The sequence below is a fragment of the Mycetomoellerius zeteki genome, unplaced genomic scaffold (genome assembly GCF_001594055.1).
Source record: "Mycetomoellerius zeteki isolate Tzet28-1 unplaced genomic scaffold, Tzet1.0 scaffold52, whole genome shotgun sequence".
NCBI lineage: Eukaryota > Metazoa > Arthropoda > Insecta > Hymenoptera > Formicidae > Mycetomoellerius > Mycetomoellerius zeteki.
The window spans coordinates 1,312,185-1,328,046 of NW_017257523.1; the positions used below are offsets into that span (position 1 = coordinate 1,312,185).

Here is a 15,862-nt window from a genome sequence, read left to right on the forward strand (position 1 = left end):
TACTAGATTATGTCAATGAATGACTGCATGACTGATGACTATACAATTTTCCACGTACCAATTATAGCGCTTAGTACACAATTTATGCAAAATTGTTGATTTGTGAAATTTTAAATAAATTCCATCAATAATTTGGTACGTTTCGTCAGACGCGTAAATTATTCCTTTATTATGCCGCGTATTGAAATAGAAACGCGGATGGCGTGCGAATAGGTATTAATCTTTGATCACCATAACGATCAAACACGATATAATAATCACGCCCATTAATGCAATGCTTCTTTCCTTGAACAATATCGTACGGGATGTTTGAAAACGGCGGCTGTATTCCGTTCTGTTTGTTAAACAGCTGATTCTTGGTGGTATACACCAATCGTGGGATTAAAGAATCATTTGATTTCCGTTTCCACTTGCAGCAGAACGTGCGATCGGACCATTTGTCGATCTTCTTTCGCCGTTTGTAAGATTTCACCAACCAATTAATTAATATCTCGAGAACGAAAATCACTATCGCGATCATATATCCAGTGAGGACCACTTTAAACGTTAAAGATAGATCGGAAATTGACAATCGTCTTTCAGTGGATCGAAGATCCAGCGGACATACTTGCGCAATTGGTAGACTCTTCAGTTTCTCGCGCGTCATTATACCAGATGCCATTAGAGTTATCAATCTGAAACAAGTTCAGTTTTTTATTGAATTGCACAACTAATAATATTAGATTATGTCAATAAATCATTGATGATTAATGACTACAATTTTTGTGTTACGAACTTATGCTTATAAGACATAATTTATATAAAATTATATTCTACCTATTTTTTTAAATTTTATTATCTATTACTCGTATTATCTAAATTCTAAAAAGTTCGAAAAATATACAAGCATAGTTAATCATAATTCTATTTACTTTTTAAATCAGAAAATATTAATTCTTTTAACACAAAAATTTGTCGCTTACTCTTTATTAAACGGTTTCTCCAAAGTAGAGTTTATAGGAAAGGCGAATGCCTTATTGATCACGAAAATCGCGTTGGGCATAATAACATATGTACATCTGTTCCGGTGCTTCAGGTGTTGGCGGGTTTTGTTGATATAATTCTCGAATATTAGAGTTTTGAGGTAATGAGTCTCCCCAAGAAACAGTTTGTCTAGAGATTAAATATCGAACTTCTTTTTATTTATTATTAAAGCGTGTGCTTGAAATTTGGAGGTAGTACTCACTCTTCTCTACAGCGTCAAAAATATCGTCAATTGGATACTCATACGACGTAATATAGTTGTTCTTCCATCTTGTGACGTTTAAGAGACTTAAATCCTCATCCTTGAACTGAAAACATTAAAAATGAAATTTAAGTTCTATTAATTACACTAGTTTACAAAAAATAATTTCTTTTAATTACTTTTATTTACCAGACAAGGTGTTTCTTATAAATTTTAACTGAAAACAATGCCACATGCTAAACACTACTACATCACGTTTTCGAAATAACTACAGAGGTTTAACGTACCAAAAATTGCTTTCTTTGCGATATTTTTTGTATAAAAGATTAATATTATCTTAAAATTCTAATTAGAAGTAAATGTATTGTCTATCCCCTATAAAATGTATATTTTTAATTTCAATATCCTACTTTTCAGCCATGTTATGTATCAATGCTTTGACTTGTGATAATATTAAAAATATTAAATATATTATTAAATAATATATTATTAATGGTTCAAAATAACTTTCTGTTGTGTAAACTAGTGTTATTTTAACGTTTTATGGTTGTGATAAAATAAACAATGCTTGTAACTCTTATCAGTTTTAAATCGTAACTATTGGATGAGATCGTAATTACAAATTCTCTCTTGAAAAAGATTAAATACGTGTTTGGAAAGACTTACTCCAGAAAGCATTAAGTCTATTGTGCGCCCTTTATAAGCAATCCACTGATAACCTTTATGCAATATATCTTGTATGTTGTTGATCGGCAAGGTAAACTGTGGCCTTGTAAGGAACGCAGTAAGATTCGCCGTGTAAAAGGACGTTAGTATTAAAATGAATATCCACCACATAGCGAACAGGATCCGCGTCGAGTCTGCAATCGGCGTTTTTCAAATTTTTTAAATTCGTTTTTCAATTCAATGTCACGTAATAATAACAATACAATAATTAGCATACGTTTGTTGTTTTCCAAAATCGTAGGATAAAAAAATTAATATTCTAACTGTCACAATAATCTATACATAAATCATGCTAGTCGGATATACGGAAAACTCAAGTTTTTCATTAATTTAATTTACATTATTACTAGGGCAACCAAAATATGTATAGGGCATCTTTTTTTTTATTTAACTAATAAAGAAATAAACTAAATACAAATTTATTTCATAAGAAATTATGCATTTTGAGCCTTATATGTTACAGCATATTTTTGCATATTTCACCCACACATGTACAATATTTACATATTTTATCTATTTTTTATCATAAAATTAATACAAAAATGTTAATTTTAACATTTTTACATGTCACAGAAAGTCCACTATACGACTATAAGTTAAAATTAACATTTTATTTTTTACAGTGTAAAGATAAGGCAATCAAGATGTCACGAAGATAGCAAGGCGGTATCTCATACCTGTCGTCGCGATTATACTGGTTCCTTGTTTTAACAAAGAACTATACACAAACCATACGCAAGAGAGTAAGCTGAAGTTTTCGGAGTCGGGTTTGTTCCACAACTTCGCCCTACGAGATAATGATAATATTGAGAGCTGGAGCGTTTCACAAGGCACATTCTATGGATTTTTTTTTCGACGGACCTGAATGTGGCGAAGATGTAAATTACGGGTCCTATAGAAACCACTGCAGCGAGCACGAACAGCCAAACGGTATTGTCAAATGGTGCAAGCAATCCCGAACCGGTTGCCGATTCTTTCGGTCGTTTCATCAATACCGACAGCTCGCCTTGCTCCAAGATTGTACTGAACGTACAATACTTTTGCATTTCCGGCAAAATGGGCAAGTAGGCCACCGCCATATCTACCTTCTGAATGAAAAAAGTATATCTATATATATTTTTTTTTATGAACCTTAATTGTGTAAACTTTCCTCTGGAATAATTCTTGACTAATTAGTGAATTATCCTAGACGCATATCCAAAAACGAGACACAAAACGTCTTAAAGACATTTTTTAAAAGACGTGCGACGTCTTTAAGACGTATTATGTCTCGTTTTCGAACTTTTGTTGTCTGAGATTTTAATGTCTTAATACCCTCGTAGCAAAAAATGTCACAGTTACATCACAACAATCGCGGTTACGTCATGGTGACGTGCGAATGTCTTTGTAACATGTGTTATTTTGTTATAACAATCTCACAGCGACATCATATTTTCTTCCTGACTATTGTGACTCTATTGTGACGTGAATGTGATCCTTTGCTATGGGGGCACGATTGCCAAGTCCCGAGTACGGCTGGAGCCCGAAGGTCCGTGAGCTGGAGATTTTATATTTCAATTGGAGACCGGCCGATTGTTTCATTAAAAAAAAAAGAAAAAAAGAAAAAGGCGCAAGGTTTAATTCATGTTTTGCGACCACTGTTATTGACTTTCTTTTTATTATTAATATTTGACCAACATAAAGTATCAACACAATCATAGAGACTTTCTTATTATTATTACAAGATTTATACATATAGTACGAACACAATTACAAATTTTTTTATTATTCGTAAAATAACATAAACTGCGAACATAATCGCAGACTTTCTTATTACTTTCCACATAATTTAAATATGTAATTAATAAATACCTCACGCGAGCGAAAAACTGGAGATTTTTCCCATCTGCTGGAGAACTGGAGATTGGTCCTGAAAACTGGAGTCTCCAGTCGAAATCTGGAAACCTGGCAACCGTGTACGGGGGTACAGTCGAATACAGACAGAAATTTTGCCACAAGAAAAAACCGATGGTCAGTTTTTTGTTCTAGCAAACATTTTGTCTTATATTAAAACATTAAAATAATTTACTAATTAGTCAAAAACAATTCGTTCGAGAGGAAAGTACCTTACCCTCTCGTAAAGTAAATTCAATATTCCGCTTTGGCTGTTGCCCAACACGTGATGCTCAGGCGGTATGATCGTGTATGTGAAATTTAATTTGGAACTAAGCAGTTTGAGCAAGTAAAACGCATATCCTTTTCCCACCCATGTTCCATTCTCCATCACTAATCCGGAGAACGGCATGTCCTATAACAATTTTACATTTTCGCACACATAGTTAAAGTTCTTAGAAAATTTCGATCCTCATAAATTAATAAAATTAATTTAATATCAAGATAATAAGGGCGGAAATTTGCCAAGTTTTTACGGGATATGTAAATATTATCGATAATATAACATTTGTTAATTTAAAATTGTAAATATTATTGCTCAGAAATAAACGTAATCATCTTTTGGCGAGATTATAAGATCGGTATTCATATTTGAGTTTTATATATTTAAGATTGTTTTAATTATAGTCTTAAGATGTCATAAATTAATCAGAGCTGTATTAACATCTTAAATCATTAATTAAGACAATCTTGAAATAAGAATCAACTAAGAATTGATTATTCAATATTACCGTTTTTAAGTCAATTGTGCAATATATAATAATATGGCTATTAAATCCCACAATGGTGTCCAAGCACCCTCGATGTAATTATTATTGCGCGTTCATTATCGCAGCGTTACGATCGTTCCATGCGCGATTAGTTGCGTACTTAACTTGAATGTTTGTACATTTTAATGTTAGATATCGTTACACACGAACACGCTAATGAACGCTATGAAGATTGCAAGATGCGCGACGTATATCGGGAGATATATAGTGGCAAACCTGACATAATATTTATTATTAACCACGATACTCGCTTAATACAGCCTTAACAACTCGGTTACTCGATTAGCTGTTCTTTGTTTACCGCGTCACGCAAAACACGCGATGCTGGGAAGTTATTATTCAAGTTCCGACTATACATGCAGCTGCCGCAATAATTATTCGCTTATCCATTCTGCACCAAGAACTCGAGATACTTAACATCTTTTTATATATTTTTGACATATGATAAATTAATTAATTTAATATGTTCAAATTTTGTATACTATTATTTAAAAGAATATGTTATTTTCAAGAGAATAATGATGATTTCAATTGTGCAAATGGCAATTTCATGGAAAATTTACTGCAGAAAATAATATATTTAAGAATCAGCTTAGTGAAAGGTACAATTTACGTGCAAAATATGTTGAGCATTTTACATCATCGCATGTTGTATCTGTTATTCTAGATTTTTCCCATGACCAATATAGAAAAGTAGGACATTTTGTCGGTGATCAATAAATCATACGGCGGATTGTCATTTCAAACATAACATGATAATATTTTTTTTCACAAGTGGCCATTTGTATAATATAATTATTCCTTGTAGTTTCCTCCTTCATAAACGAGATAAGAACATAAAAAAGTTAATTATCATAAATTTAATAGTTTAATAATTAAAGCAAATTGTATTTTTAAATTTGTCGAAAAACATAAGTTTAATATTGAATAACACCGACAGAACGATTTTACAGGAGTATTTAAAAATTTAACTATAAATATACAGATATGCAAACAATTTTGTTGGACCATCAAAATGATTATGTAAGACGCTCAAGCTGGTTACTATAGAATGTCCAAACTTTTTGTAACTGTACTCATCATAAGTACTTGAACGTCTTAGATGCACTGAACCAAAGCCGTACGTAAATACAATAAAATATATTGAATTATGAAAAAATAATGAAAATTGGTCCAATGAATTCTCATAATGATTTAGATTATAAAACTATTCCTAGAATTCATTGCAAGAATGAATATATAGTTGTATAAATGAATCCAATTATTGCATCAATGAATTAACTACATTAAGTCGGACATTAAGTCGGACATTGAACCATCATTCATTGGAATAAAAATGAACAAAATTTTTTTCAGTGTGATTAATTTGATGGCAACAAAATTATTTTCTGTAGATATATAATATATCTAGCTAAAGTTTTAGGTACTTCAGCAATACCGTTCTTTGCGTGCAGACACAAATGATTATCGTAAAAGAAGTGCGTGGATCTTTTTCACTGCGGTAAGAGTTGCAAATATTTTTTTCTGTTGAAAATGTTACATCGATATTTGTTCTATACTCCTATCACTCATCATCAAGTAGACACATAAAAATGCGCATTTAATGTCATCACGAAAGATATAGTAAAACAAATATCGTGCCGTGTTTCACGGTATATTTATATGCACGATTACATCTATAATATCGTTAAAAAAATATCAACCAGTTTATAATCCGACAATGTGGTTTATTAGTATTATCACATAAAAAAAATTATGTACTGTTATTTGATCTTTGATGCATTTTTAAACTAAAATATTCACTTATTGAAAAATTTAAACTTGAAAATACGATAAAATAAATATTATACGTTGAATAAATTATTCTGTTCAATGAATGATTTAATTAAGCATAATACTATTTTCCAAATTATTTCGGAAAGCTTTACTCTCTAAATGTTCGAAAAATTTCAACATTGCGTTGACATGTAATAGTTAAGTTGACCTCTGTTATATCAAACATTTCCTCTTAAGATATAATTACAAAAGAGATACGACGTAAATACGTTGCTAACCAGAAAAATATAAAAAAGTGAAATCACATCTTTTCTTGTTATTTTAGCATTCAGAAAATAAGATGGTAAGTTCATATTTTTAATCTGTTTATTTAAAGTTGCTATGTTATTAAAGTATGTTATTATGCGCATCTTTTGCGCTGTTATTTATTAAGTTTGATTAGGAAATGTCGAAATAATTGTATTTCATATCGAGTCAGGTTGCGGCGGGTAAATGCGCAAGCATTTTGAAATGCGCACAATTACCCATTTTCCATATACTATATGACTAGCAAATTTATCAGCATTTCATAATTTATTAATTTCCTACGACTTTTGTTTTAGATAGAATTATCCAACCCATGCGCACAATTGCCCAACGCGCGAGAAATTTTTTCGCTTTTCTATTTTTTCTTTTTTGCCAAATACAACCTTATTGAATGAAAATCTGTTCAATATAAGAATACGTAATGGTAGAAGAATGTTTATAGTTTCTATTTCCATACTTATATCGCTTTAAAAACCATTTCCCTTAGGTGCGCACAATTCACCCACTTTCCCCTAAACATAAACGCACGAATTTTTCTATTATCTATTTTTGCTTTTTCTTCTAAAGATTAAGTATAGTCCTATAAAATATTTTATCTTTTACTTCAATTATATATTTATAATTATTAGACTCACGTTCCAAGATGTTATTTTCATTTCTGCGGGTATTGTTGGCTTTACGGAACTTCGTCCGTTAGTTGTAGTATCATCTGAAAGCATAATATTGTCTTTGGTAATTAACGTTAATGATATGCCAAATTATGGAAACACCAACCTTCTAACTTGACAACAATGTTATTTTTTGAACGTTAACAACAATTTTATTGTTTTATTGTTTTAATATTAAAATAATAATAATAATAGTAAAAAATGTCTCAATCATATAAATAATAAACTAATATTTTATAACATTGAGAGAAAAAAGTAAGTAATTAATTTATTGTTATATAAGGTAATCGGGCTCAATTTGAATCGTTTTTCAAAGTGGGCCACTCGCTGTTTGTACCATAAGTCACACAAAATAATAGGATTATGCAAGAAATAACGATGAAAATGGAAAAGTATTTTCAATTAACTTACACATTTCTTAGCATAGTCACTAATACAATAAAATATAATTATTGCTAATAATTATTAAATAATACAATAAAAAATTATATAAGAAAACAAATGAAGAATAACTATTAATATAAGATATTTATTATGATAAAATAAAATTAATTGCTTAGAAGTATAAACTGCCCTTTTAGTACATATACTGTCTGTACATATATTGTTCATCATGAAACGGGACAATATTTAATGTATGACCCATGATACCCCAATTATACATTTAATTATACATTTAATAGAAAACTATAAAAAATAAATGTTAGATTATTATTTGTAATGTAGTAAGATCAGGGTTGTTATGTTTAAAACATTTGTATTTAAAACAAATGTTTAAAATATGTTTTATACACTGTACTGTTTTAAACAAACATATGTTTTGAACAGATTTTAAACATGTTTAAAACAAGTGTTTAAATCGTGTTTTTTAAAAGGAAAATAAGGAAATACGAATTTTAGGCTAATAATATCTTTATACATTTATATATAATAATATACTTTTTTTTTTATATAATGTAAGCATGAACATATTTATATATATTAAATAACATTGAACCATGAGAATTTCAAACTAAATATTAATGATAAGGCCATTACGGTCTAGCGGGGAACTTGGATGCTTCTAATAATTCTAATATAATTAACATGTGAATTTATATACTGCGAATGTAGATTTTTATGCGTGCCGAAAATCCTTCAGACTTACAACGCAAAACTACCGCAGTAATATCACGAGTTAAATTGACAAACAATCTAACCATTTTTGATGCATATATAACGTCGGTACATAAATTCACACGTTAATTATATTAGAAGTATCCAAGATCCCCGCTAGACCGTAATGGCCTTATCATAAATATTTATATATTTTTAATATATTATATATATATATATACTTTCTTTCTCTGTTAATCTGTTACATAAAAACAAAAATTGAATAAAATTAAAAACCCAAAATCTTGATTTAAAAACTAATTTGGCAATAGTTTATATTTATTTTTGACTTATTCTGAATTTTTAGAATTTAAACTTTTCATAATAGATACCAACTTTGATGCTTTTTCTATTCCTAGTCTATTGCGTACTTTACTGTGTATAAACTATTATATCACCGAATTCACCGATGATTATTAAAACGGTCGAAAGCATTTTAACTATTAACAAAGGGGTCGCTGGAAACACTAAAAACTGTGAAAATCCGGTCACAATCGAAAAATATCTCATTCTTAAGATCTTAAGATGATCTTGAAATTAATTAAAATAAGAATAACCTATAAATATCAGATGTTTTAATAATGTAAATAATTAAATAAATGTAAATAAAATGTAAATAAAATTAAATAAGTAGTTTAACTAAAATTAAACATATTTTAAACAATATTTAAAAAAACATGTTTTAAACTGTTTTAAACATGTTTTAAACATGTTTTTTTTAAATATTGTTTAAAACATGTTTAAAACATTAAAAACATATTTTGAATAAAAAAAACACAATGTTTTGTTCTTTTTAAAAAAAACATGATTTCTATCAACCCTGAGTAAGATGAGAAAAAATGCGCAAAAACTTGCACCTTATTTTCATACATATATCTTCTACTACAAAAACAATATTAAAACATTTTTATGCAATTAAAAAGTTACTATTACACTACGAAAACCATTAATGATCGATGCTTTTCGATACAATGGAATTTAATCACTGCCACCTAGATAAAAAGTATGGGCAACGAAGTAACAGTCGTATTGTATCAATAGTATTAATTTAATCAATTTAGACTATATTAAACAATCGATGTCCCATGGTGCCCCGGTTTCTCCTACTTGTAAAAACTTTAACAAGTTTTTACTATCATAGAAGTTGGATTGCAGTATTTTACTTCTTTTTTAAAGATTTAAATTTATCAAAATTCACAATAAAAGAAATCGACTGTGTTATTGAAGTCCAATATTGCCGGTAGAAGGTTAATTTCTGTACCTATCATTTATATTTAATTTTATCTTTTTCATAGAGATTTTTAGTGCTTTAAGAGAACTGTAATAAATAAAGATTATAACATGAATTTTAATAAAAGTCAATTAAGTAATTAGCTGACTAGCTTACTTTGTCCGTACGTGATACAGTAACACGTCACAAATATGAATGTGCTGAGTAAAAATTGTCGGAAGTTGAGCATTCTTCATCAGTGTCTCCGACTACATCTTATCTGCGTGCATCTTCATCGAATCGTCTCGTGGCTCTCCTCCGACCGGAAATGTTTTGTGCAACGCGACATAACCAGCAGCCAGGTGAATCGATACTGACACTCCAGTCATCCTGACCCGGACGACAGCAACGTAGTGACGAGCTGTTTTATGCCAGCGTGTCACGCAACCGTCGAAAGTACTCAAAGAGGGGAAAAGGGTTGAGTGGAAACCCCGACAGGGTTCTGTACGGCGCGGGCGCCGTCAACCCTCGGCAGTCATATCCCACGCATTATCTTTTCTTTTTTCAAAGATTCTATTGGCCCTCGCAATAATTAATCATTCGCTCATTATCAATGAAACGTACGCCACTTTTACTTCGTTGATCGTTAAAAATCAATGTAGCAATTGATCAGGCGCGCAACTAATTTTAGATTGATTCACTTGTTTTTAACAATGTGTTTATCAGATGATATCTGTTTTACATCTATATAGACGAGATTGATAAGCAGAAAAATTTAATAAATTATGTAATATTTTGTAAGATCATTACATTCGTTACAAAATGGTGCATTCAGATTTTTGAAGACAGTCAAGTCTTTTAAATTTAAAGACCGAAAATTTAAAATAAAATTTATAGACCGAAATATTTTAAAAATTTGAAGAAATACGCATAAGTATGAAATACTAACTTGGGAATAATCATTTGGAATATTTTTATACTCCAGCGACGAGAAAAAGTGAATAGTAAAATATTGTTTTGCTTGGATATTGTTTAATTTATTTTTTATGCCTATTCTCTATGAACCTTTAAATATGTAATTCCATTGAAAATCTGCAGTGAATAAGCGTTATAATAATTAAAATTTTTATTTTTTAGAAATATCGTCATAATAAGTTACTTAAAGCTTATTTTGTTCAATATTTGTTTGGTTTGTATTGACTTTTTCAGAAAATTGTGATTAAATTTTTATCTATAATATTCTCAAATATTAATAATCGAAAAACATAATAATATACAATATGTTATTAATAATAGTGACTTTTTTGGGCTGTGAAACACCCAAGGTGATCGTTTACGTAAAAAAGGTCAAGTGACTATTCTCGGTTTAAACGTAATACCAGGTGATATGTATATTTTATATTATTACATATTATGATTATTTCACAAAGACGTAGTTAATGAACAGAGAAATTTGATAAATTAGTACGTTCTATGAGATTATATTATTTCGTTACGAAATTATGCATCCGAATTTTTTCAAAACGTCAAGTTTTTAAAAAATTTGCAAATCAAAATGCGCGAAAGTATAAGAATTGTATAGAAATATTTTAAATGTGATAAAAGGTGTCCTTCAAGTACTTTCTCAGAGACAAAATTCACAAGATACTATCTATTCTATAAAATTGATTAATATAATAAATTATTTTCTTTCAAACTTTCTGTATGTGTGAAAACAGATGGATAGATGACAATGGGATGACAAAGAAAATGGGAGAAATTTCTTTAGCGTCTGATGGCGATACTGAGTGATTGATTGGCAACATTAAATATGACTAGAGAAATAGACACGTGTACCATTTTGTCACGCAAGTTACAATATTTCACACAATTCATCTATCACAACGCTATCTTATTCTTTAACCTTCTAACTATAAAAATTATCTGATCCAAGCAGCGGACAAACATGAAAAAGATAGGCGATTTTTAAAGCGATCAAATTTTTATTAATCATTCTTTATTTGAAGAAAACGCTTATCGAAACGCCATCGATCATGCAAACGGTATCTTATGCAGTTAGCAATAATTATCGATTGTCTTTCTCTTTAAACAATTTCTAGCGCTTACAACAATATATAGTATTTTTGATATTTTAGAGATAAACTGAGAGATTAATGTTCGCGGACGTTCGCGGATGTAAAGTCCTCGTGAACGTTATATCAGTCGGCACGAAGGTTGCGTTAGACGGGCGCGATCAATATACGCACCATTAGTAACATTAAGCAAGTAATCGTGTGAATCATCCGTCAGAGGAAATTAATAGTGATATTATTAATAGGACGTGCACATTCCGTGCGTATAAAAGTGTAACGCCAAGTAGAATTGAGATCATTGAGATTAATCGTCCTCGCACTGCCGAATGCTACGGAAATTGGAACGAAGTGTGGGTGGTCATGGTGGAGAATAGAGAACAGATTCTTCTTGGGAACGATTTTCATTGTTTATCGTTTAAGTTGAAGTACATCTCAATATACAAATCACATCGCCTGTGCCCTACGAAGTAGTAGTATATGTCGCCGCTCCTCTCACCGGAGCGTCTGAGTTGTTCTCTCGTTCGCAGCCTCAACAAAAGGGGCTATCGCGTTTTTCTCTCTCTCTTCGCACCGAAGGATCGAGCGACGTGTGCCTAAAGCTCTATGTTACTAAAGTAGTGCAAAAGTCCATATTGGCCTTACTAACCTTATATATATATATATATATATACCAATAATACTAAGCGCTTATTGGACTATAGACAATTAGGGCCAAAATAGCGGTCGAAATAGCCAATAGGACAGTTGTCGGTAATTCGGCTCAGATCAAAGAAACGCGCTACTTTTATTAATATAGAGCTTTACGTGTGCCAGGCCCGAGACACGATGAAATCAAATAAACAATTTATCGACAAACAATACGGGGGAATATCGGAAACGGATATTCGTTTATACTTTGCATATAATGTTTCGCATCAATCACCCTGTCTGAATATTCCCCTTCATAGCCTCGGTAGACTCGAAGCTATCTATTATCTGTTTGATTCTTTGTACGTACATATCTGTCTTCTGATATATTTGTTGATCGATATAGTTGATTACTTTAATGTGCGTTGTCGGAGATTTTATCCGCTGTCGTTATACAATCTGCCTTTCGTTGTCTTCATCGTTTCTCGACCCTCACTCGTCTCCGCTGTATTACTTACAGTCATCGCGCGAGGGAGATTGCCGGAACTAAACGAAAAGGCGGAAGGGATGGGAAAATAAGTGCGAAAGTAGAACGCGGTCGAAATGCGCTCAAGCAAGCTCGGCAGCAACGTTAGCGATGTATAAATCACATCTCGTTATGACGATGATACGGGATGATGGGGATGAGAAATGATAAAAATGATCATGACGGCGCTAATGCGGCAAATGGAACGTAATAATCTCGATGATGATCAATAATAAATGATTACGATAATTGGCATCTAATCAATAACTTACGACCTTGGCGATTATAATCACCTTGTCGCATTATTCAATGAGAGATCTGGCGACGAATAGGCGAGGAGCGCGCGCGGAGGTGGACATTATGATTAGGACAGAGAAAATTCGATGAATCGTAAATTCGAAAAAGATTAATATATATATATGTATATATACACATAAATTACATAATATATTACTACATACAATTTTCGTTGAGATTAAAGAATCAAGCATAAAAGATAAAACAATTTTCGGAATTCCTTTTTAATACATACAAAGAGAACTCGGAAAAAATAATAATTACATAAATAAAATGAAATTAACGCATAATTATGTATTATTTTTTACAACGATGACAAAGAAGTGTGCGCTCGCTTTTTCGAATTTACCATGTTACCGAACTTTCCTCGCAAATCGCGACGAGATGGACTCTGCGTCAACTTACTCCGGATTAGTTATCTGCTATTCCTTCGCAAGTTTGTAGACCTATCTACGATACGGATAGAGGAAGGAGATTCAGTTAATCGGAATAAGCGCTAAAACAAGTTCGGTGATAAAGCATAACAGTATAATATACTTCGGAATGAAACGTGCTCTTACGCTAGATATGCGTGACGAGGTAAATGGCATGCGATTTGGAGATCACTCAATACGTAACGGAAAGTCGACACTATCGGTAAGAAACGAATCGGTATTAATACAAAATTTCTCGAGTGAATGATAACAGTGGCGAGTACACCACGTTTTTCTCGATGTTTGGTTCACGACGCGCCTGAAATGTTTATCTTAGTTTTTTCTCCTTCGACAATACGCTTATTCATTTCGTTCACTTCTTTTTTCTTTTCTTTCATACATTCAGATTGTAAGTTCGGCCGTTAAATAAATCAGATTTCAGCTTGTATTCATTGTATTACCGTATACGTATTCACACCCTCTCTTATTAAAATTATTCTTTACTACATACGCTTGTATTATTGAAAACGTAAATACCTTTCGAGGTAGGACGGCGGACTCATGATCTTCCCGGCTTACCAAAGTTTCATTTAAACGATAGTCATGCAAACACGAAAGCGTGTTTTCTTAGAACCACGTTTCATGCTTCTAAATGAGCTCACCTTTGTCGTGTATCGTCGTACGCGAACGCATTAATTCTCCAATCGCTTCCTGGCAATCGAATTTAATAAAAAAAATTCAATGTAAGAATAAAACATATCCAGGCAGAATTGATTTCTTTTAGATACAACTTCTGAAGTCTTCAAAATAAATATTGCTATTTTTGCATTAAATCAATTATTGCATTAAATCTATATAATACCCGTTTCTACGAATGTAAGATCAACTTTAATCTCTTCGTCTTTTTTTAATTCTTAGAATTAAAAAAGGATGGAGAATTAGTTGAACCAAGATTAAAATTAAACTACATTGGTAGAAACGAGTTTACTATTCTATCAATGCAGATAAATTTCCACAGCAGATCCTTCCAGAAATATTGCAGTAACATTGTAGTAATGTTGCAGCAATGCTGTTGCAAGTTCCTTGCTGTATGTTTATCTCGGTTTACTCTTTTTCTAATTCTAAGAGAATTAGGAAAAGATAAAAAGTAAGTAAAAGCGAGATTAAAATTAATCTATATTTGATAGAAATGTTAAGGATGTAATGATAGGACGTAAGTTAGATTTGTCTGCATCGCTATACTGATATTGATTTTGCTGATCATGCATTCCGATACGAGCGATACAGCAAGGTGCATGACGTGAACTTCCCAATCGTCTTACACGTCCAAGTCCTTTCCTCGAAGGATAATTGGGAATACAGGTTCTACGAATAAGAATAATATCACCATATGCAGTACAGTCGTAGATGCCCCTTGAAATCGTCACAGCCTCTGGCAGATTAAAAATAACGCAAGCTACAGTAATGTCCTATATTAAATTCGGCATTCGCTCAACGACGAACGGTGACATCGCGTCTCCGAGCAACGACTCGCGTTGTCGTTCCCGATCGTTAAACGAATCTCGAATTTGACATTAAAAAAAAAAGAAGTTACAGTTAACTAAAGTTACAAGAAACTAAACTATTCGAGCTGTTCCTTCTGTGCTTCGTCGCCAAAAATCACCATGCGAGTGAGACTGTATCCCTCCGATAATCGCGAAAAGATTTTCCGACGTTCCTAAGGGTACGTACCGTTTTGCGCTTACAGCGCTTGTAAGCATCATTTGTTCTTGTTTAATATTTGATAGACGACAAGGATGACCTGATGCTTACATTGTATGGGCGTGAAAACGGAACGCATCCTATAATCGCGAGCGGGACATTCGTCCCAAACGTGACAGAAAGTGGACACGCAGAAACTCTCTCGCAGGCCACGAGGTCAAAATAAAAAAAGTGCGAATATTCAAATACATTTATATAAATTGAAAAATCGCGTGGCGATATCACTTGACGCTGCCTGATTAAAAAAAGAGAAAAATAGCTTTAAATTTAAATCCACGATCGATTTCGGACAAAGCAAGCATGAAGTCACGTGACATGCACGTTCTCTATTTTTCACGTGAGTCGTATGATGATCGCTATAATTACGTGTGATCACACGTTAGATACGAGCGAACATC

The 15,862-nt window shown here is 31.9% G+C and overlaps 1 protein-coding gene across 1 annotated transcript; it reads right to left on the reverse strand.

Moving 5' to 3' along the window:
* Positions 1 to 120: 120 nt before the first annotated feature.
* Positions 121 to 10,120, reverse strand: Ir76b (Ionotropic receptor 76b). Its single transcript, XM_018455908.1, has 9 exons — positions 9,946 to 10,120; positions 7,371 to 7,444; positions 4,062 to 4,238; positions 2,813 to 3,039; positions 2,629 to 2,738; positions 1,892 to 2,085; positions 1,226 to 1,331; positions 963 to 1,152; positions 121 to 674 (listed from the first exon to the last, which is right to left on the reverse strand). The coding sequence occupies exons 1-9, from the start codon at positions 10,016 to 10,018 to the stop codon at positions 170 to 172; spliced, it is 1,656 nt and encodes a 551-aa protein (XP_018311410.1). The 5' UTR covers positions 10,019 to 10,120; the 3' UTR covers positions 121 to 169.
* Positions 10,121 to 15,862: the final 5,742 nt, after the last annotated feature.

Coding starts and splice junctions, on each gene's coding strand:
- Ir76b (XM_018455908.1), bottom strand. CDS start 10,018: ATGCTCAACTTCCGACAATTTTTACTCAGCACATTCATATTTGTGACG. Junction 7,445..9,945: donor CTGTATCACGTACGGACAAA/GTAAGCTAGTCA, acceptor TTATGCTTTCAG/ATGATACTACAACTAACGGA. Junction 2,086..2,628: donor CAGTATAATCGCGACGACAG/GTATGAGATACC, acceptor CGCCGATTGCAG/ACTCGACGCGGATCCTGTTC.